This window comes from Acanthopagrus latus, chromosome 20, assembly GCF_904848185.1.
Source record: "Acanthopagrus latus isolate v.2019 chromosome 20, fAcaLat1.1, whole genome shotgun sequence".
Classification (NCBI taxonomy): domain Eukaryota; kingdom Metazoa; phylum Chordata; class Actinopteri; order Spariformes; family Sparidae; genus Acanthopagrus; species Acanthopagrus latus.
This window is the reverse complement of record NC_051058.1, coordinates 1,979,982-2,000,471: the sequence shown is the minus strand read 5'-3', so window position 1 is coordinate 2,000,471 and position 20,490 is coordinate 1,979,982. Positions and strand designations below refer to the sequence as shown.

At 44.3% G+C, this 20,490-nt stretch overlaps 2 protein-coding genes across 5 annotated transcripts in view; both read left to right on the top strand.

The window, feature by feature from the left end:
* Positions 1–7,339, top strand: part of LOC119009600 (myosin phosphatase Rho interacting protein) — a 45,580-nt gene extending 38,241 nt beyond the window's left edge. For 3 of the 4 annotated variants that reach the window (XM_037081015.1, XM_037081013.1, XM_037081017.1), the window contains 8 exons: positions 747–894; positions 1,094–1,211; positions 2,842–3,001; positions 3,104–3,217; positions 3,436–3,522; positions 3,650–3,812; positions 4,453–4,538; positions 6,428–7,339. In XM_037081015.1, the coding sequence (XP_036936910.1) occupies positions 747–894; positions 1,094–1,211; positions 2,842–3,001; positions 3,104–3,217; positions 3,436–3,522; positions 3,650–3,812; positions 4,453–4,538; positions 6,428–6,499 (948 nt within the window). In that variant the 3' untranslated portion in view covers positions 6,500–7,339. Of the gene's footprint in view, positions 1–746; positions 895–1,093; positions 1,212–2,841; positions 3,002–3,103; positions 3,218–3,435; positions 3,523–3,649; positions 3,813–4,452; positions 4,539–4,886; positions 4,963–6,427 lie in introns of all 4 variants that reach the window. The other variant, XM_037081014.1, reaches the window with a different exon arrangement.
* A 1,692-nt stretch (positions 7,340–9,031) lies between these two features.
* Positions 9,032–20,223, top strand: si:dkey-94l16.4 (transcription factor 20). The gene is made up of 6 exons (XM_037081630.1): positions 9,032–9,242; positions 10,388–12,963; positions 14,574–14,667; positions 15,247–15,296; positions 15,456–15,525; positions 17,328–20,223. The coding sequence occupies exons 2-5, from the start codon at positions 10,393–10,395 to the stop codon at positions 15,501–15,503; spliced, it is 2,763 nt and encodes a 920-aa protein (XP_036937525.1). The 5' UTR covers positions 9,032–9,242; positions 10,388–10,392; the 3' UTR covers positions 15,504–15,525; positions 17,328–20,223.
* The last annotated feature ends 267 nt before the right edge of the window (positions 20,224–20,490 follow it).

The window sequence follows — 20,490 nt, the reverse complement described above, 5'->3', positions numbered from 1 at the left end:
CCTGTTTGGCTGGCCGGGGCACAGCCGTCGACTGAGTCCTCAGATTAGTTGCAGTGAATAGAGGACGGAAGCAGGACGAGGTTTTTATTAGGGCCAGTGTAAAGGCCATTGGAATCCCTTCTTGTGGAAACTTGCGCTGTAGTTGTAATAGCAGTGTAATGGCTCTTTCTAAAAGTGTGCTGCTGATAAGGATCATGCTTCTCGTTTCCTCTCGCCATACCACCCAAGGGTGCTAGTCTGGCATGTTGACCTCGCACACCGAAGATACATTTAAGTGCAGCGTCTCAGACGCCAAGCTATTCATAATTGCTTTATGCACTATTAGATTAACCCTGCATTCCACCCGAGATTTGGCCCATAGGCAGATTAGGATTTGAACATTAGCTGCAGACTGTAGCCACTACTCAACAACATGAGCTCAGTTTGCATCACCTGTGGATGTTTTGCTGTCGATGGTAAAGGGCAACGTATACTTTCTTACACCCTCCGCTCATATTGTCGCTGCATTCCTTCAGTACTGTGTATCCTGTCATACCTCTTAACCCTTTTTGTACTCACACAGGCTCAACTTGCTCATGGCTAACAGACTGTAACTTGCAAGTTACTTGCTGGAAACAGACGATGATCTGCATTGGCTAATGTTGTAGGGCCCAGGGGTTTTTCCTGCTCAGCATGAGGAGAACCTTTTGGTCCGTATCCAGATGGCCCAAAAACTCACTGTTGCAAAATGGTTTCCTGTCTCATAGGCCACCTGTGAGCGGGGCTTCGCTGCAATGGAGGAGTCCCATCAGAAGGTGATTGATGAGCTGCAGAGGAAACACCAGAGAGAGCTGGAGAACCTGCATGAGGAGAAAGAGCGACTGCTGGCAGAGGAGACAGCAGCTACCATTGCGGGTAAATCACATCTTGGATCAAATAACCTGCTGAACATGTTAGATTAGCACTGAATTGTTGGTGCTGTCAATTCTAACCAGTACAGTTCAACTAGAATGCCTCATCTGGACCCTACCACAGTAACAACAGACTTTTACAATGAAGTGTGAAAGTTGTACTGTATGCGTTAAAGGACTTTTTTTTTTTTTCTTTTCTTTAGCAATTGAGGCAATGAAAAATGCACACCGGACAGAGCTGGAGAAAGAGCTGGACAGAGCTCGCAAGACCAACAGCAACACAGAAAATGCAGACATAGAAGAGATCCGCAGACAGCATGAGTAAGTTTTCTATAGCATAGCAGCAGTAAGGTCTTAAAGTGAAACTCTTGCCAAAAAGCAACCCAGGCTTTATTTGTGATGTGTATGAGTCAAACCTTCATGTAAATGCATAATTATGACAAAAGAGACACTTCTAAGATTTACAGCAGTTTCGTTTTCAGGCAAGCAAATTTTCAGTGGAGTGCAGGGGCACTCTTACTCTAGCATCAAAATCACTGTTTTTAAAATACCAAGAACGCTCGACACAACATGAAATTTTGCTTGTAGTATCACCAGGGTCTCTACACATGAACACAAGCATTGAGAACATTGTTTGTGTACACAGAGTTTACTAAAAAGAAGGTTTTGAACAACTCACGTTAGCTGCTGCATCTCTGGTGCGCCGCCGTCATGGCAGACAAAAAGTGTCGATCCCTGAGTGTGACCTAACAGGAAGGAGGTCCATCATTACTCTCCTTCCTGTTAGGTTGCAGTTAGCCTGGTTTACCAAGGAACTTCAATCATTAATGATACTCTTGAAATACAAAGCTGTATAAGGAGAGGTGTCAGAGGGCATGATGAGGACAAGTACAGAACACATCTTCTAACCAGCAGTAACATTTAATATGTTCAGTTTTAACACTAAGAGCCAAAACATCATGTGATGCTGTGGATGATAGAGAGGTTTCCAGTTGACCACTCCAGTATGGACTGAATGCAACATAACCTGCTCATTTCTAATGCCAATGCTGCATCCCTTGAGTGATGAGCCGGATCAGGAGTACAAGGCAAACTGACAACGAGATTGTTACTTTTCATGTCCTGTAAAACACCTTTGCCACCCAATGTGGAGAAAAAAACACAGCTTTGGTGTTGGGTGTTTTTCATTTTTCAGTGCAAGGCCAGGTAGATGAAGCTAAGGCTGTCCTCTTCAATAGGTATGTTAGATATGTTTGATATATTGGTATTGACTATTATTGTGTCAGTATCGGTGCATATGCTGGTGAATAGTTGCAAGACACAGTAGTATTTAAATGCCAAAGAGAGAGAGAGATTTTTCTTTCTTGTTTTGTAAACTTGATATTGTGATGGCATCAATAATCCAGCATGTGTCAGTCCATACTTAATCGTTGTTGTTCTTCATTTGCTTTGTTAGACTGTTCTTACCGCGTCATTTAAAATGAGCTGATAAAGTGCTGAAGCATCACATTTTGTAGCTGTCACCCTCGACCTGCTGGGACATGCGTGGAGGTGTGTTCCAGCTCACCTGCCTGTCTGCAGCACGCTGTCACGGTGAAATGCTGCAGGTGTTGACAGTAAATCAAAATGCACTTCATTAAGCTGTCTGAAGGGTTTTCATCGTTCAGCTGTTAAGGTTTTCATTTACTTCATAGTCTCAAGGGAACATTTTCTTCTAACTTATGTAGTGGCTGTCTGATCCCAGAGCTGTGTCATTGTGGCTAAGGGAGGATGAAGAACTCGTGTCCCAGAATGTGTCAAATTTAACCTCGCCACATCATCAGGACAGCGCAGACTGACTGGTTAACCAGACCAGAGCCTGAACATTTAACTGTATTTGCAAACGTTTTCCCTTGAAGCTAAACTGTCGTTATCAGATTTTGTTTCAGTGTGGTGTTGTGTTGTGTTTCAGGGAGGAGCTGTGTTCGTTCCAGCGGGAGATTGAGGTGTTGTCGGAGCAGTATTCCCAGAAGTGCCTGGAAAACGCCCACCTGGCCCAGGCGCTGGAGGCCGAGAGGCAGGCCCTCAGGCAGTGTCAGAGAGAGAACCAGGAGCTCAACGCACACAACCAGGTGCAGACACACACCTGCGAACAAATATTTACTGAGAGACACAGCGTGCGTCAATACACTGTGTCTGTCCTGCTAAACTCTGCTCCTTTGTGGCATTTGTAGGAGCTCAACAACCGTCTGGCAGCAGAGATCACCAAGATGCGCTCCATGACATCTGAGGACGGAGTTGGAGACACAAACACCACAATACAGGGAAAAGAGCTCTATGAGTTAGAAGTAAGGTTCAAACAAAAAGTCACATCAAACAAAGCAATAAAATCAAACATGTGCATAAAATCCTGAACGTAAAACACTATTCAATCACACCCCACCTTCAAATGATGTCACTTGTGGTTCAAAAAACCAAATGCCTCTTGAGGCTCCAAATAGGAGTCTACAAACCTTGTCACAGTGGGTTTCCCTTGATTCTTACAAAGTTTTCTTTTGTTTTCCAGGTGATGCTGAGGGTGAAGGAGTCAGAGGTCCAGTACCTGAAGCAGGAAATCAACTCCCTGAAAGACGAACTCCAAGCTGCCCAAAGAGTATGTTTGTTTCCTCTCTGTTCGAACAGTGATTGAAAGGCCTTTTAAATTAGTGACATCCACAATTTCCTGTGTGATATACAACACGAATAGCCTTTGTCTGAACTGCCAAACAATGTGTTTCTAGGACAAGAAATATGCAACAGATAAGTACAAGGACATCTACACGGAGCTGAGCATTGTCAAGGCCAAAGCAGAGCGGGACCTGGGCCGGCTCAGAGACCAGCTGCAGCTGGCTCATGAGGCGCTTGGCGAGCCTTCACTGGAGGAGGTAGAACGAGGAGGATACGGTATGAATGGAAATAAACACAGAGGGACTCATGCCACAGCAATCACGTCTAGTTTGGTACCTTGAGCCTGAGTACATTTACGCCGAGAGCTACTGAACACAGTAGGATAAGCCAAAACCCAGTATCGCCACAATGAAAACCGCCTTTGTTTGTTCACTCTGAACCAAGAAGTGCCGGCTTAAAGACGCTCCAGAGCGTCATTTCATACAGCATGCCGGCGACCCAGAACAAAGTACGGTGGTACTCGTCATGACGTTGAAATCTGTCTGTTTTTTGTTTCTATTGCGTTTCCTCCGCTGGAGTTGCAGAACGAATCCGTCCCCCGTTCACCTCTGTAACTTTCATACGTAGAGTGAGGTGGAATAACGGAGCAATTTTCCCACCTTTAAAAGGCAGAGTGACACTAGACAGATGGCAGGAAGTAAAGGAAGAGAACATGCAACGATGGTCCTAAAAAGGCCATGGACAGTACACACAAGAGCCCCCCAAGCCTTCATAATGTTGTGCACAATGTGTGTTAAGAGTGAGTGTTTGTTGATGTGGTTCTTCCACTGTGTGCTGACTGAACTGTCACTCAGTGTGCCTGAAGACTGCAACCTCTCTGTTTCCATTCATTTACCCTCTGACACTTTTTGAACAGATATCATGAAGTCCAAAAGCAACCCTGACATCCTCAAGATGGCGGCTGCTGCAGCCAAACGCTCAGAGCGCACCATGAGGTCAAAGGTGAGTTTCCTGGCCAGCTGAGATCAAAACGAATGCTTCATCCCACCTTAGAGTTGATTTTTGTGGAGCTTGCGTCCCTCATTGTGCCATCATGCTTTAGCAGCAACACACTTTGAGTCCTCTCTGAGGCGTCCCACCAAACATCACTTTCAAGTGACTCACTCCCATCTACTGGTCACCTGCAGCACTGCACGCAGCACTGCATGCCCACTGTTGCATCATGATTGGTTCCTGCTGGGCTGCATTGTATTGCTCCATCAACACTGCAGTCTTGGGATTGTGATGCAGATAAAACACCACAGTCATCTAACACACACTTGCTGGTGTGTTTCCCCCTTCTGTCCTCAGTCTGTGAGTCGAGACAAGCCCTGGGACAGTTGGGGCTGCTGAGGAAGTGCACGCCTCCTTCCCCTTCTTCTTTTAGGTAAACCAAACCAGACGCAGCCACGGCTGGTTTAAGCACATTGTCCCGCCCTTCACCTTTAAGCACTCAGTCAGCCTGAGTCACTTCTCTACAAGCATCCCGCTGCACAGACGCTTGATAGTGAAGGACGGTTCACCACACTGTCCGTTATTATGAGTGGGTGGCTTACAGATTCAGGGTGTACGGGACTATGGCTGAAATTTAGCAGTTGAAATTTAGCTGAAATTTAAGTCTGGCACATTTACACTGATGCTTAATGCATCAGTGTTAATGAATGTGCATTGTTCCAACTAAATAAATGAATAATTAAATGAAAAAATGACATGAAAGGGTCATACTATTGAGCCGTTTGTCCAACAGAAGTCCAAAAGATTATCAGGCGAGTCAAATATGTATCCCAGTATATCAATAAGTATTCATCCTTTTTTAAAATCGTGTTAAAAGACATATAAAGCTTTACATTTTACCTGAACCTCATTCAGTTGATAAAACAATGTAAACGTTGAGTTGTTTTTATTTTTCCTTGTATGTAAGTATGACATGCTTATCGTATGTATCCATGAGACATGGATGATTTAACTGTACCTCCAATAGTGTAGTTTGACGATGAAATATGTAATGCTCTGTATGTTAGTGACCAGTGTTTTCAGGTCAGCTAGCTAGCTAGCTAGCTACAGAGTCTTGCTCCAGTCTGCATGCACACGCACCTTCAGTCCAGCAACTGCTGGCCTGCACAGTGCTGTAGTAGCAGTACTCTTACCACGCTGTAAAAATAAACATCATCTGGAATATGTTCATTCAAAGTATATTATTCATATATATATATATATATATATATCATTAGATGAGCGTTACTCATACAGTCTTATAAAGAGGTTTTATTGATGTAGTTGGAGTCAGCTTTGATCCATTTCATATTGGACACAACTGATTATTGTTATTATGGATTAACCTGCTGACTCAATCGATTGTTACTTAAAAATCTTGAATAGTGAGAAATGCCATCACGCTTACCCCGAACTTATAGTGACACCTTCACAATCCAAACCTCACAAACCTTAAAGGGATTCCTATAATGAAATCAACCAGTGTTCACGTTTGTGAAGCTGGAACCAGTGAATATGGATAAATGATGAGACCAACTGCAGGAAAACTAAGGAGAGACAAAGTGAGAAGAGCTACATAACAGAAGAGTACAATAAATACATCTATACATCAATTATATTTACTCTTCTATTTACACACAATTTAATTATTTAACTAACAGTATTATTTATCGGTAATTTGGGGCTCCATAGAGTGAAGCAGGGTTTGTAGTCTATGGGCTGACATGGTTCCATGTTAGAGACTGAGTTACTGGGTGTCAGCAGATCCACACAGACCAAAGAGAAGCCGCCTGCTCAGCAAAGGTGTGACTTGTCCTCGTCATTATTAACATGTGCTTTTTGTCTCCCCCTCCCTGCAGAGTCTAAAGGAAGGGCTGACCGCTGAGCAGAGACTCCACCTGTTTGAAAACAAAGACACTAAGGAGTTCTGACAGTGACGCGTCACGGCTTCCGACCTTGCTGCATGTTTAGAAGTCCACTATATTTTAGCTCTGTATGACTTATTTAGTAACACTACACACTGGTCACAAAACGCAGATCATTTATTATTAAAACATGGTATGAAGTTTGATTTCATGTCTAGATTTTGCATTCCATGCACTTCAGTTACTGTGACATTTTTGTATTGTTTGTGTCTTATTGTAAATACTGTTTTTAATTGAGCGTCTGTCATGCATACATTAAAACTATGACTGTGTAAGCTACTGTTTTAACTCCCCAGACTGTTGCTAGCCAAAGGCAAAAACGTGATGTTTAATGGCTAAACACGACTACATGTTGATGAGTGTGTAATAATTGCATAACAAAACCATAGGAATGAGTGTGGCGCTCCGGCTCCGTCATCATTCCAGCACAGATGGAGGCGCTGCTCTGTAAACCAGCTATGGAACAAAAGTGCTCGTCTGCATTAGAAAACAGGTCCCTACCATGTCGCTTCATCGCCTCACTTCTACATTAACATCACAGATGTTGAAGAAAGCTGAATGCATATGGATAGGCTTTACTGATCATAATTTAAATATATATATATGAAAATTTATATAGAGTTTTTTTTTTTTTTCCTCACTGCAATCATCAGTCCAGCTGTATAGGAACTGTTGGAGTTGGTTATGTTTGTAGTTGTGTTCAGTGGCAGTCCCTTTGTATTTATTTAAATGATTGGGATTTTTCTTTCACATTCCCATTCCTCTGTACTCTATTATTGTAAATATAAAGCAAATATACACCAACTGACTACAGGTTTATTAGCAATAAATATTTTTGCACCCTCTGTTGTCTGACTGTTTTGAAATGCACCTGTTGTGTGTGATACTTACATTAACACATTCATCAAATTAACACAAAAGTAACACAAGATTGGCTATACAGTTGAAAGGAATGACTGTGAGCCTGTGAGCTTATGGTTACTCAGGAGCAGGGCTGTCCGTGTGGGAGAAAAGGGAAGGCCACGAAGAATCATCCCTGCAGGAAAAAAACAGCATAGACCAGCACCGAAACACAACATATGCTGGTCTTGCTAGTGACTTGTCACCACCGAGACCAGCATATGTTGTGTTTTGGTGCTGGTCTATGCTGGTTTTTCCAGCAGGGATGTTCATCCTATAGAGGCTACAATAACCACAGTTGATTTTTACTCACATTATTAAAACAATACAAATATAAACACTTATTGGTGCTTTCACAAAATGTGGTTTTAGTCATGACCTGAGAAATCTACCGACTTGCTAGCCACTAGCTAATCTGCTGGAGTTCATTTTGGTGTTTTGCCAGAAACTGGCCTTAAATTGTCAATTAATTAATACATTGGATGGTAAAAGAAGGAGGATGAAAGTGGGAGCTGGCGAATGCTCTATACTTGAATCAGAATGTAATGAGCAGGGTGAGGAGTGTTAGCAGAGAGGCTAACTTTATTAGCTAAGTGGCAGCTGGCATTAGTAAAGGACTCAACGCCACTTGTGAGAAACAGGATACTTTGCATGATGGTGGAGATGTTGATGTCTTTATATAGGAGAGAGGGATCATGAGCATGAAGCAGGTTTAGGGCCCCATCACTAGAGCCTCTCAGGGGCCCGGACATGTGTTGCTGGGTGTGCGGGGGGAGGTAAAGGCATGACTGTGATAGAAGAGCACAGTGCAGCTGTGGCAGGACAAGCCCCGGTGCTACTGATGACAGTGATGAGGTGGTGTTTCATACATGTAGCCTTCTGATGCACTGATGTTGCTGGCACATGTCCTGCCTCTGGCTGCAGAGCGGTGATGACAGTGTCCTACACGACCACAGGTGTGTTTACTGAGTACATGCAGCAAACAGCTGGTGAAGACTGAACGCACACGATGAAAATAAATCATCGCCCTGTGATACCTGTCAGCATCTCTCGCCTCTGATCTGAAACTACACCTGATGCTTACAGAGGGAGTTCAGAGCCTTTGTTAAAGGGCATCTCCAGTGATGTCACTCAAGTTGCACTGTGGGTAATGTAGGCACCAGGTTTTGAAAAGGAGGAAGACTGTGTGGAATAAATAGGTGGTATCTCCGTTCTGATGTATGGACTAAGAATTGTTTCAGACACCGAATAAAATGACATGACGAGGAAGAGATCAGCACCAGCACCCTGCTCCAAAAGGCCTCTCTGATCCACTGACAACTGTTCACTGCGGCTCGGTTGTGTTTGTCAAGCTGCCCACAGTGAGACAGCACGCAGCTGACAGTAATGTCCAGTACTTAACTCGTCTGGATTCAAATCACATGTCAACCAAGCTTCATGTCTCCGAACAGCTGGATCACAGGCAAGTGATTCTGACTGAAACTGAACTAACTTATTTCTTGTTCAGACGAACTGTGTGTTTAGGAATACCCGCCTGCTGGATATGTGCTTTAATTGTACTTTTAATTCGTTTAATTTAAAAGAGGAAAGGAAAAAACACCGACGCTCGTTGTTTTATTGTGTAAGGCTGAACCGGAAGTATGTGGCCCCACTCTGCTGCCAATTGACACATCGCCGCTGACAGAGAAGTGTGTTCCTGGAAAGTGTGTGGATCTTGATTTAATGTGGGCTCTTGTCTGTGTGCGGTGCTATCAGGACTGGTCAGAGTAGAGGAGGCTGGTGAAAGAGATGCAGGGCGGGACGCACTTTTAACTGGACGTTTAAAAACGCTGCGATCTCTCCCGTCCGGGTAAGTTTGGATGAGCAGCTCCGCTCGGCTCGGCTCTGCCCGGCTCAGCTCAGCGCCTCACCTCCGCTCTGCCTTTGTTTCAACCAGCCGGGCCTTGCTCCGATGCGCTCCGTTCTCCTAAATGGAGAGAGCGTTACGCCAAACTCCACTAAAAGTAATCCCAGTTTAAATAATACATCGGTTACCGCTGATATTTGTCATCAAATGGAAAGGAAAGTGTAAATTATTGAACCGTAAAGACACTAGCTCCAATTCGGAGCTCATGTTAAAAAGCGAAGGACACCATTTGAAACGATATTTAACATTTAAAAATTGGTTTGACCGTTGTTTTCCCAACAAAGTTAGTCAGTGTCACTGTGGGCAATAACGAACAATGTGTACCACGGGGCTATAAAAGTTGGCATTTTATCGCAATAATGAGCTTACTGGGTGAGCAGACATCGCCGAAATGAAAGACGGTCGCTATCGATTATTAAAAGTTGTAAAGTCACGTTCTGTGGCGCATGACTCTCTGTCGTACATGACAATAACTTCAAGCTGCCAGATATGTCATGCAGTTCGGCGTATGGCAAGGTTACCGGAGCTTAGCCGGGCCTAACTAGCTAACGTTAGCCGTGGCTAGGCTAAGCTAACTACTGTTAGCATCACTGAACTGTCAGCGTTGGTGGTTAAAAGTCATCCGGATGTCTGGAAAGACGTTATCCGTTAAAACCTAACAAGCTGACATGTGATAAATGTCCAAAAATATGAAGATAAACTGGGATGAAGTTAATTGTCAGTTAACGTTTGTTCTCCAGCGTTAATTAAATTCAAGCACACGTCGGTTCCCGAGCTAATGTCAGCCCTCTGACTGCAGCTGTCAGGCTTCAGCTTTTCGGTCCTCTGCTGGACGTCTCACTGTAAATGTCATGCTAAACAATACAAAAACAAAAAGCAGTACCTTAAATAACACACCGACAAAGTGAACTAAAGTTGTGGAGCTCTGTCAGTCGTCAGAAGTCATTAAACTATGACCTGAAGGAGAGCATGTTGTGCGGTTGGATAGGAGGCTCAGTGTAAATGAGTGATGATACAGCCCATTAAATGAATCTGAGGGCTGAGGTCAAACTTTCACCGCTCTGTCCTCTCCTGTCTGTCCACTGCAGGTGTTATGGAGCAGCCACCTGGGAGCCTAGATGATCTACAGCCTCAAGAGCTCTCCACCTCCAGCATCGCCACCGTGATCGACGTGACCAGGCGAGGGGAGGACTGTGTCCTCAACGGCTCGTCCCTCGATGCCCTGCGGATGGTCAAGAGCCCCGGCTGGTACCCGAATTCAGGGACCAGCAACCCCGGATTACCCTTCTCAGAGACCAGCTCGTCGGACCTCACGCTCCAATCAGGGGATCAGATTCAGCCAGATAACGCCTTCTCCCGCACTACAGTCACCCTGTCCTACGTGAGCAGGTCTCACGTCTTCTCAACTCACGACTCACTGTCTCAGCATTCGCCTCGGTGCGGCGTGCCGCCCATTAGCAAGTTGTCCCTATACCCTCCCTGTGACTTAGACGAAGGGCTTGGGGAGACTGGCTATGCACTCAACCAGCATTATGTGGAGCAGGTCGACAAGCCTGTTGATCTGGCCACACAGACAGAACTGTTTGACTCATTGTCTCCGTCTCAGGTGGGACCAGACAGCGATGGGGGAACGTGTCTAAAGCAGGAGCCTCCTGAGGTCAATGGTGGCGTCATTTGCATAGACGAGGACGAGCGTGTAGAACAACAAGAGGGACAAGGTGTGTCTCTGGAACACAGTAGGCGTTTGGAAAATGGTCAGGCTGATAGCTGGTCAAGTTCAGGAGTATGTGCTGAATCCTCGCCGGAAACACTCACCCCTGCTGCAGGGGAGGACGAGGAGACGGGGGGCCCCGAGGTGCTTTTTGTCATGTCTAAGAAACCGGATCTAGTGGTCTTCCCGGACGGTGTGGGCGCTAGAGACCTGTGTTCACTGAGTAGGGAGTACATCAGTCCTCTGGAGGACCCTGTCTCGCCCTCTGCTACCTCACAGGACGATGTGGAGGACGTGTTCGTCCTGCCTCAGGCCTCCAGCTCTCCCAGCGGCGACAATGCTCATCTAGAACCAACTGATGAAGTTGCGTGGGATGGCTTGAGCACAGAGACAGGCATTCAGCCAACCTCTCGCATTCGCGATGGCATCACAAGGTTAGATTCAGGCATCGAAAATAATCATCCTGGCCATAGACGGAAGGCAGCGTTGGAGCCTTTGATTGACTTAACAGATGATGTTTGTGTGTCAGATGTTTTGGAAAACAAACCCGAGACCGTCTTTCCTCACATGAACGGGAATGTCAAGGCACAACAGAGAACTTTAAAAGAGAAGAAACTGCCAGTGCGTTCTGGCAGAGGGACACGTTTAGAAGCGATAGTCATGAACATAAACTCAAGCAGGTATAAAGTGTCAGGACGCATACGCACCAGTAGGAAAGGAAATGCTTCCCAGTCGACAGCTAGTGGTTCGAAGTTGGGCAGCGCTCAGAGGAACGACACCCTGCCCGCAAGGAAAAGGACAAGCAAAGCGAAAGCAACTTTCTCAGTGAAAACAAAGAAACAAAAAGCAGTAGTTCAATCAAAGAGGGGTAAAACTAAGAACATGAACACTGGCAGTTGCAAAGATTCTACCTCTGATTCTCAAATCAATCATACTAAAAAGTCGCATCACAGCACACCTCCAAAAAGCCCTCAGTTTGCTGTGCACAAAAACTCGAAGAAGGAGCCGGGCCCGCGTTCTGACCCTGACCCCTCAGTGGAAATCCATGTGGAACGATTGTCCCCCCAGCCACCACCACCTCCTCCACCACCACCACCACCACCAAAGTCTCCAAAGCAAAGCCAAGGCGCAGCCAAAGGCAAGGCTAGGTGTAGCAAAACATCCCCCACTGCCAAAACGAAGGGGCCTCGTACTCCCAAGAGCAGGCGAAAGAAAAACACACAGAGCAGGTCTTCCTCCATATTCTCCCCCAGGGAGCCGGAGATCAAGCTGAGGTACGTCAACTACAAGGAGGAGAAAAGAGACTTGCGGTTGGACAGCTTCTCCCCGTACGTTCGCGTGAAGCGTCAGCAGTCATCGTCATCACTGTGTACTGTAATCAACTACCCCGAGGAGGGGAGGACACAACACAAGAAGGGCCAGCAGGCTCACACAAGTGGCTTTATTTCTGCAGTCATACCCAGCACTTCCTGTCTCCAGCTGGGCCGGGTGTCCACACACAGCCAGCACCAGCGCTCTCTGGTATGCTGCCTCTGTGGACAGTCGGCCAACGCCATGGACTTGGGGGACCTCCACGGCCCCTACTACCCGGAAGGGTTCCAGCCAAGCACCAAAACACCAGCCAGCATGTTGGGCCTCAAAGAGGACGAAGACTGCAGCGATTCAGACTCTTCGTCCTGCAGTATCAGGGGCAGGGGGAGGAAGCGTGCCGTCCCGCTCACAGCTCGACCCCGGCGGTGGACCAATGGCGGCACCAGCAGCCCCGCAGCTAAGCGGGCTCGGGCGGACCCCGGCTCTGCCGACGTGGAGGACTGGTACAGCCCCCCTGTACTGCCGCTGGAGCCCTGTGAATACTGGCTCCACGAGGACTGCGCCATCTGGTCCGCAGGCGTGTTCCTGGTAAAGGGCAAAGTCTACGGGTTGGAGGAGGCTGTCAAGGCGGCCCAGGAGACGGTAAGACTGCACTTAAAACCTGTAATATGATGGTATGGTTACGGAGCTGGAATTGAACAAAACATGAAGGAAATAAGGTATGAAAAGTCTGCATGCCTGCCAGATTTTCTAGACCAACAGATCTGAGCTCTCATAAATCGAAGCATGAAGAAGTGATAATTTTGCCAGATAGAACAAGATTAGAATTTATTGGTGCCACCACGCAGCACCAAGACATTGTGATCTGCACAGTATATCAGATGCAGCATTGCTTCAGGGGTTCGCTTGTGCATTCCAAAGAGGGCTCCTCTTAAACAGCTGAGCTCTCTGCAGTGATTCTGCCTCCCTGCTGGTTCACAGTCGAGCTGTCAGCATCACATTTCACTACATGATTACAATGGCCTAAAGAATTCACAATCACGATATTATCGCGATTTCTATATAGACGCCACACTGATCTTTGTTTGTGTTTTGCATTTTGTCCCTTTATTGTTAAATGAATTACACTCGATAGAATGGCAGACATGCTTCCTTTGTGCTCAAATTCATCCTTCACTGCCCGCTGCATCACTTCTACAATTTCTGCAAGCCCTTTTTAATCCTTTTTCCAGATCACACTCTACTCATAAATGAATGTTTGTGTGAATATATACGGTCTTGGTGAACACAGAAAAGTCCTTCCTGTGAGGAGGACTGCAGGGTGAGGTTGAAAGCTCCAGGGGCACATTTAGTTAAAAAAAAAAAAAAAAACAGCTGCAGCTGGATTGTAATCACTCAGTTGCTGGGCAAAAAAGACTTTTAACTGTCTGCCAAACATCCAATCATTTCGTCGACTAATTGCCTCAGCAGAGAACGCGTGAGAAATGAGAAAGATATTTTCTGGAGGGAAAGTCTGCATCCGTATGAAACCCGCCGCAAGTGTATCTTAGTGTATCGCTGAAGTGTATCGCTCAGTGTTGCACTGCTTTGTCTTCCTTGGACTGCGACTGGAGCCATCATTAATGTTGATAATAAAATGTGCAGTTCAAATTGTCTGCTGTTAAAGCTGAACACTTAAGGCAAGTGTGCACTCAGGTGATTCTGTCCTAACCATGCTTCTTCATAATGAATCATTTAGGACATTCCTATGCAACACTGATGGATGAGGACCTGGAGGAAGTGATAATCTGTTAATGAGTTGTCTACAGGTCCTCTGGTTCTGTTAATAAGCTAACTTGAAGGACTTACAAGTACCTGATTGCTGGTAAATACAGCCGGAAGGTTTGTTGAAGGAGCCTCCTCCGGTGTGGATGTTTCACTGGAACAGTTCACACAAAAAGTCAAATTCAGTCATCATCTCCTGCCCCCATGCTGATGGAAGGTGAGGTGAAGCCTCGAAGTCAAGAAAACTTGACAGCAAAACGGCACCGTAACATTGTCTTTAACCGCTGAAAGAGCTGGAGACCTGTTTTAAAACATTCATTTTGTTTTTTTTCTTAACTCAACATGAAACGCTTCCATATATTGCTTTGAAAAGATTTTTTCACCCTCAACACGCTAGCTCATTTAGTATTCAAAATTGTGTCCAGGAACACTGTTTGCAGACATGTACACAATGTCGTCATTTGACCTTTAACCTTCTGTGTGTCCAGATGTGTTCAGCGTGCCGTGACCCAGGTGCCACACTGGGCTGCTTCTTCAAAAACTGTCCCAACAAGTACCACTACAGGTGTGCTCTGGAGTCAGGTGAGTGCTGCTCTCTGCCCTCCGTCTCCACACATCACTAGTGAACAAAGTGCACCAACTTATCCATATGCATGTTTACAGGTCCAATGTGCACAGCTAACAGATTTCTTTTTTTTTTCCTTGAAGTAGCACTGTGTAGCATTTTTGTCTCTACCCGACTGCAACTCAAATACAAGCTTGTTTTGCTGTCATGTTTACATAGACAGATGTTATTGTATGGCTTTAAAGTAGATCTAAAGCTCATGTTAACCCATGCAAAGTTGATTTGAACCGTTTCATAGTGCACCTTTAAAGATCAGCCAGTTTCTTTGTAGTGCTGTTAGTTTTGTTTCTTTTGTCCAAGTTTAAACTCTGATGTCTTAATGTGTACCTATTCATTTCTCCTGCTGAATGCACCCGCGACTGGTGCTTTGTGTGAGTGTGTCTGAGTTCATGTGTGTTGGTCTGTAAATGGCTGGTTTGTGAAGTGTGGTTGGCTGTTATCTCTTCCGCTAAGCCTGAACTTGCACGTGTGGGCGTTTGAACCCTATGGGTGAGTCAGCGTGGCATCTTCATCTCCGGTTCTCTTCTCGTTCACAGACTGTGTGCTCATTGAAGAAAATTTCTCCATGAAGTGTAAAAAGCACAAGGTGAGCAAAAAAAAGTAACTGCACTTTAAAAATGTCCCCGACAAGTGGAGGCGTTCAAGTTGTTTAGAAACCATGAAGAATCAGGTGTGCTTCTTCTATCGGATAAGACCTCAGACTATGTTATTAACTCAACTTCTGTCATTCCTCATCCCTCCCCAGAACAAGACATTCAAAGCCCCCCCAGGGAGCCGGTGGGATGACAGGTGACAGTTAGCAGAGACCTCATGAGGTGAGTAAATGTGTTTGGAGAAATGACTCTTCAGTCTCTAAACCAGTCTGCACACCAGTAACACACCAGGGGTCTAATGAAAGGAGGTCAAGTTACACTGGAGACTGAAAGTTAAGTTTCATCTGTCTGTGCAGGGTCCCCAGCTGTATGGGAGTGCGCTGCTAAAAGGCTGGAGTACTCGATTTAGTTATCAAGCAGAAATGCCAAACATTAGGTAGAACATCCACGACTGCTGGTCATACAAAAACACAGCCATTTGCGGATGTTACCATGTTACCATGGTCACAGGCACTTAAAATCAGCCCGACCTCAGTGTGTTCGTGTAGACGGCAGAACAAGGGTTTGATGCACAAACATATTTACTTCCTTATGCCACCTCATTAGCTCATGAAGCATCACTTGCAAATGTGAACTACTAAAAGATAATAAAAAAGGAGCAGTTCAGTTTTTACATGGATGAATGGGTGGCATATTGTTTATATTTAACTAGCCAAACTGACATTTTAGGAGCACTCTGTAGTTTTGATGAAGTAATGTTGATGAGCAGAGCAGCGCAGTTCATTGGCTGATTTTTTTGTTTTTTTGTTTTTCTGCCTCAACAAACTAGTTAAAGGGATATTTCGGTGTAAGTTTAATCCACGGTCTAACAAATATAAACAAAACTCACCTCCCCAGGCTCGTTGTGGGGAAGCCCTGCGAGTCGATTACCGAGTGCAGTAGAGTTCCGCAGCTCAGTGAATATCATCACTGCGGAACTCTACTGCACTCAGTAATCGACTCGCAGGGCCTCCCCACAAGAAGGAGGCTTCTCGGGTGGTGAGTTTTGTTTATCTTTTCCGACAAAGCTGGCAACGATATCAGATGTTTGATGCCTTGAAATATGTGCTGGGACCCTGTTTGTAATGTTGCTGAAGTTTGGTGCTGTCCTGAGCATTATTTGTGGCTTTTTGATGGTGATTTATACTTGGATCCATTTACAGCAGTGCATTGTTGTTGTGCGGTCGTTTCTAAGGATGCTAAAACTACGTAAGCTAGCAGTCCACAAACTTTCTCTCTCAAGGGGGGTTCATACTTGGTGTCAAGGTGTCAGACCATGCCTTAGACTTACAGCGGAATATCCCTTTAATAATCAATTAAATAAACAATCAGCTAATTAAATAATCAAACTCTTTTCACGACTGAAAAATCATGACTTTAAGGACAACACAATTCATACTGTTTTACTTTGTTTATATGTGGCGGACCCTGCCACCTCTCTAAGTTCATTGTTCTTATTTTCCTCTGAGAGCAACTTATTTATTTACTTACGTACTTTACTTCCTTTACTTACTTATTTGTTCACTTATGAACATTTGTATCATTACCTCATTGATATTGTAAATGTTAAAATTCTTACTTTGAATTTCTTCTCAAAATAGACGGCACCCCTTGTTGAAATAAAATACAGTGAAGGAAAAGAGACAAAAACAGTTGTTGACATGTTTTGATAAGAATAGTGTTATCCAGGAGGACTCTGTGAAGAGCTGCCTCAAAACTTTTGTCCTGTTTTCAGAGAAAAATGTCCTGTTGCCTAAAGACTTAGTGGAACTAGAAATCACTCATTGTAGTTGCTGTTACTCAGCAACCAACCACAGAGTTTCCAATCTGCTTCCTGTTAACACTAGCTGGTGCATGTCCAGGTTGGAAATGGTCATGTGACGCGATGCCTTCTCAGGTGTGTTGGTGTGTTGAGAACTGAAGCGCAAACAAATTTGTTCAGGTGAATTCATCGCTGAATATGGTTTTTCTGTTTATTCATCCAGATACTCACCTGCAACAATCCAGTCTGCTGGCAACCATGGCGACCGCGGACCAGGGTTCTTCTGACTGACAGCTCGCACCGTAAACCTTAACTTCACCCTCTGCTCTTCAGCTGCACTGCTCAGCCCGAGCCTGGCTCAGTGCACACCGGGGAAACCTTCTCAGCTTCACACAGAGTAACATGATGGATTTGTCACTTGTGTTATCAATTTGTAGTTATTTATATGGAATTTGTTTTCCTGGATTGAATATGAATAACAATCAAAGATATTTAATTTTTTTTTTTAAAGATTTTGTGAGTATTTGATTATATTTGGTTTATTTATTCCTGGAGGTTTTCTTATCAGCTTGTTTAGCAGTTGTCAAAGAGGTTTGATTGTGTGTTTTTTTTTAAGTTATAGCTTAAATTCAATGTTCAAATGGCAAGCCAGTGAAGGAGACGCTGGTTTGGATAACATACAGGACAGAGAAAGGGCTGAACGTCTGAGATATGACAAGGTACCTGATTGGATCAGAACACATGGCATTAAGTTTTGTTTGACAGAGTGGTGCAAAAACACCCAAACGACACTTGCACTGAATGTTGGGCCCAGTCGATGATAATGAGGGGACTGAGTGGTGTGTGTTTGAATGTATTCTCCCTATGTCAGGAGTTTTTGCAGGAAGTACTTTTGGAGCGGCACTCGACACGTAATAGACCTCTGCTCCGGCTGCAGTATTACCCTCTTCAGCTCACTGCCCCGCCCCTTTCCCGTCGTATCGCTCGCCTCAGGCTGTGGCTCTCTGGGGGTCCCAGGTCGTCCTCTGAGTTTCAGAGACACATCTGGCCATCAGGATGAGACCGTGTCATTTAACTTAAAGCACTTTGGCCTCCCACTTCAGGCTGGGAGAAATGACATGTGCCCATGTAGTGTTCATCTACACAGCCCTTTAAAGGAACAGTTCACCCTAAAAGTAAAATTCAGTCATCATCTCTTCCCCACACACCAACCCAGCTGAAGTGTCGTAGTCCGCAAAACATTTCTGGAGCTTCCCAGCGGAACAGCGTTGCAGCATTCTCCTAAACAACTGACGTGGCTGGAGACTTGATTTAAAATGGATAAAAAAAACTACCCAAAAGACAACAAACTGCTCCACACAGCTTGTCCAGAAGCCCCGAGATCCCAAATAGATGTGAGAAAAGACGTTTTTTACAGATGTGGTTGAGCTGCACCCACTTTAGACTCAGTTTTCTCTCACTTTGAGTTCAGCAGCTACAGTGAAGATTTACCTAAAAAAAAAGGGGGGGCTAGGGGTGTAAAAACACCTTTTCAAATCGGTGACAATGCAGCATCGCTGTTTCACTGTCAAGCTCCAAAAATGTGTCTTGGATTGTGAAACTTCACCTGACTTTCCATCAGCATGGGGTGAGGAGATGATGACTGAATAACAATTTTTGGGTGAACTTGAATAAGCTGTAAAGGGAAAAGGATTCCTTTCAATGCAAAATTCATCTGCTGTTTACTTTGACCTCTCTGTCGGAGCTGCAATTGTTTTTCTTTACAGCGTCATTTGAAGAGTTGTTCTGTTGTGAGTGAACCTCAGCTGCTTCAGCGGTGTCACTGAAGTTTAAGAAGGATGTATGTTTGCAGAATCTATGGTTTACATTTATCCTTATTTTAACAGGCCATGCTAGTACTAAGTTTCTTTTTGGTTTTGTCTCTTGACTTGGGCCTAAATGGTGAGTTTCCACCAGAACCTTTGTAAAAAAAAAAAAAAAAAGAAAAAAAAAAAGCCTTATCTGACATACAAGGGGTATATACAGTTTTTCCTATTCTCACTAGCTTGTGGTGCAACGACAAATCAGTGGATGTACGTCACCCTCCTTTGGACATCCTGATGACTGAAGGCAGCTTGCATGCACTTTTCTGCTGCAGACTTTGTTGTAATAAAAGCAGGGGCACAGGAGGCCGAGTCCTAATGAATCCTCGGGCACGCAGGTACGCACTGACTCTCTGGGACTTGTGTAAACCTTGTACTGAGATTAGCTCCCAGTGTTATTAGTATCTGCCCAATCTGGCGATGAGGCTGCAGCCTGTCAGCCAGCTGTGTGTTTATAGAGAGAAGTCTATATGTGATCAGTGTTGGTGTTATATCCGTGTACTTTTGCTTAGCACCATTAGGGGCAGCGCTGTGCTGTCTTTAGACCAGTGTGTGAGGTCCATCATGAAGCCATGGCTCGACGTTAACGGACAAACACACACACACACACACTCTTCTTATCCTGGAACACCACGTCTATTTAATTTGTGCCATCCTGATGTTTTGTGTTTTAAATTTTTTGCAGTGATTTCTGTTTGTTTTTTTTTTTTTGTCTTTTTTTGTTTTTTTTTAAAGAACAGGTGTGAGCCTGAAATTTTCCCTGTATTTTTTTTATTTTTCTTTTTTTTCCAGCTACAGGTGGTTGTTTGCATTGTACCAAATACAGCTTTTGGAATATGTTTTTATTCTTTCAAAACGTTTGGATTTTAAAAACAATATTTTGTCCGTGTGTTAATCTCAGGGCTGAATTTCAGATCTTCTAATGATTTGAATTTTATTTGTGGTTTCTCTCTTTGGTTCATCGTGTTAACCCCCCCCCCCTCGACTGGAGCAATGATACATGTAGCAGGATGTGGTCGTCTCCTCAGATGCAAAGCCTTCTGTCCTGGTACACACTACTCGTCACATTCCGACACCTCCTCCGTGTGTCTGTCAGTGCTGTGCTGTTTTTAGGTTTAACATGGGATTAGGACTACCAACTCGTGTCACTTTTTTTCATCATCTTTTATTTTATGGCAACTTTTTGTACCATTTTGGTCGCCTCTCAGAGCTTCAGAGCTCTTGTAACTGTCCAAAATAAATATTTTTGTTCAACCATGGGGTTTTCTCTAAGTGTTGTGTTTCAGGATGACTGGTGGCAACATTTTCTGTGTGATTCTAATTATCTTTAATTATATATTATTTTATATTGTCTATATACTACTATAGCTCCAAGAGTACTAAGACATGTAAAAAATGATACAGAAAAATGTATTAATTATGCCTTAGGAAATTACTATATATAAACATATATGAACCAGTTAATTTCAAAATAAAACAAAAATATTAATAATTGTATATATATTTAAAGGTATACTAGTTGAC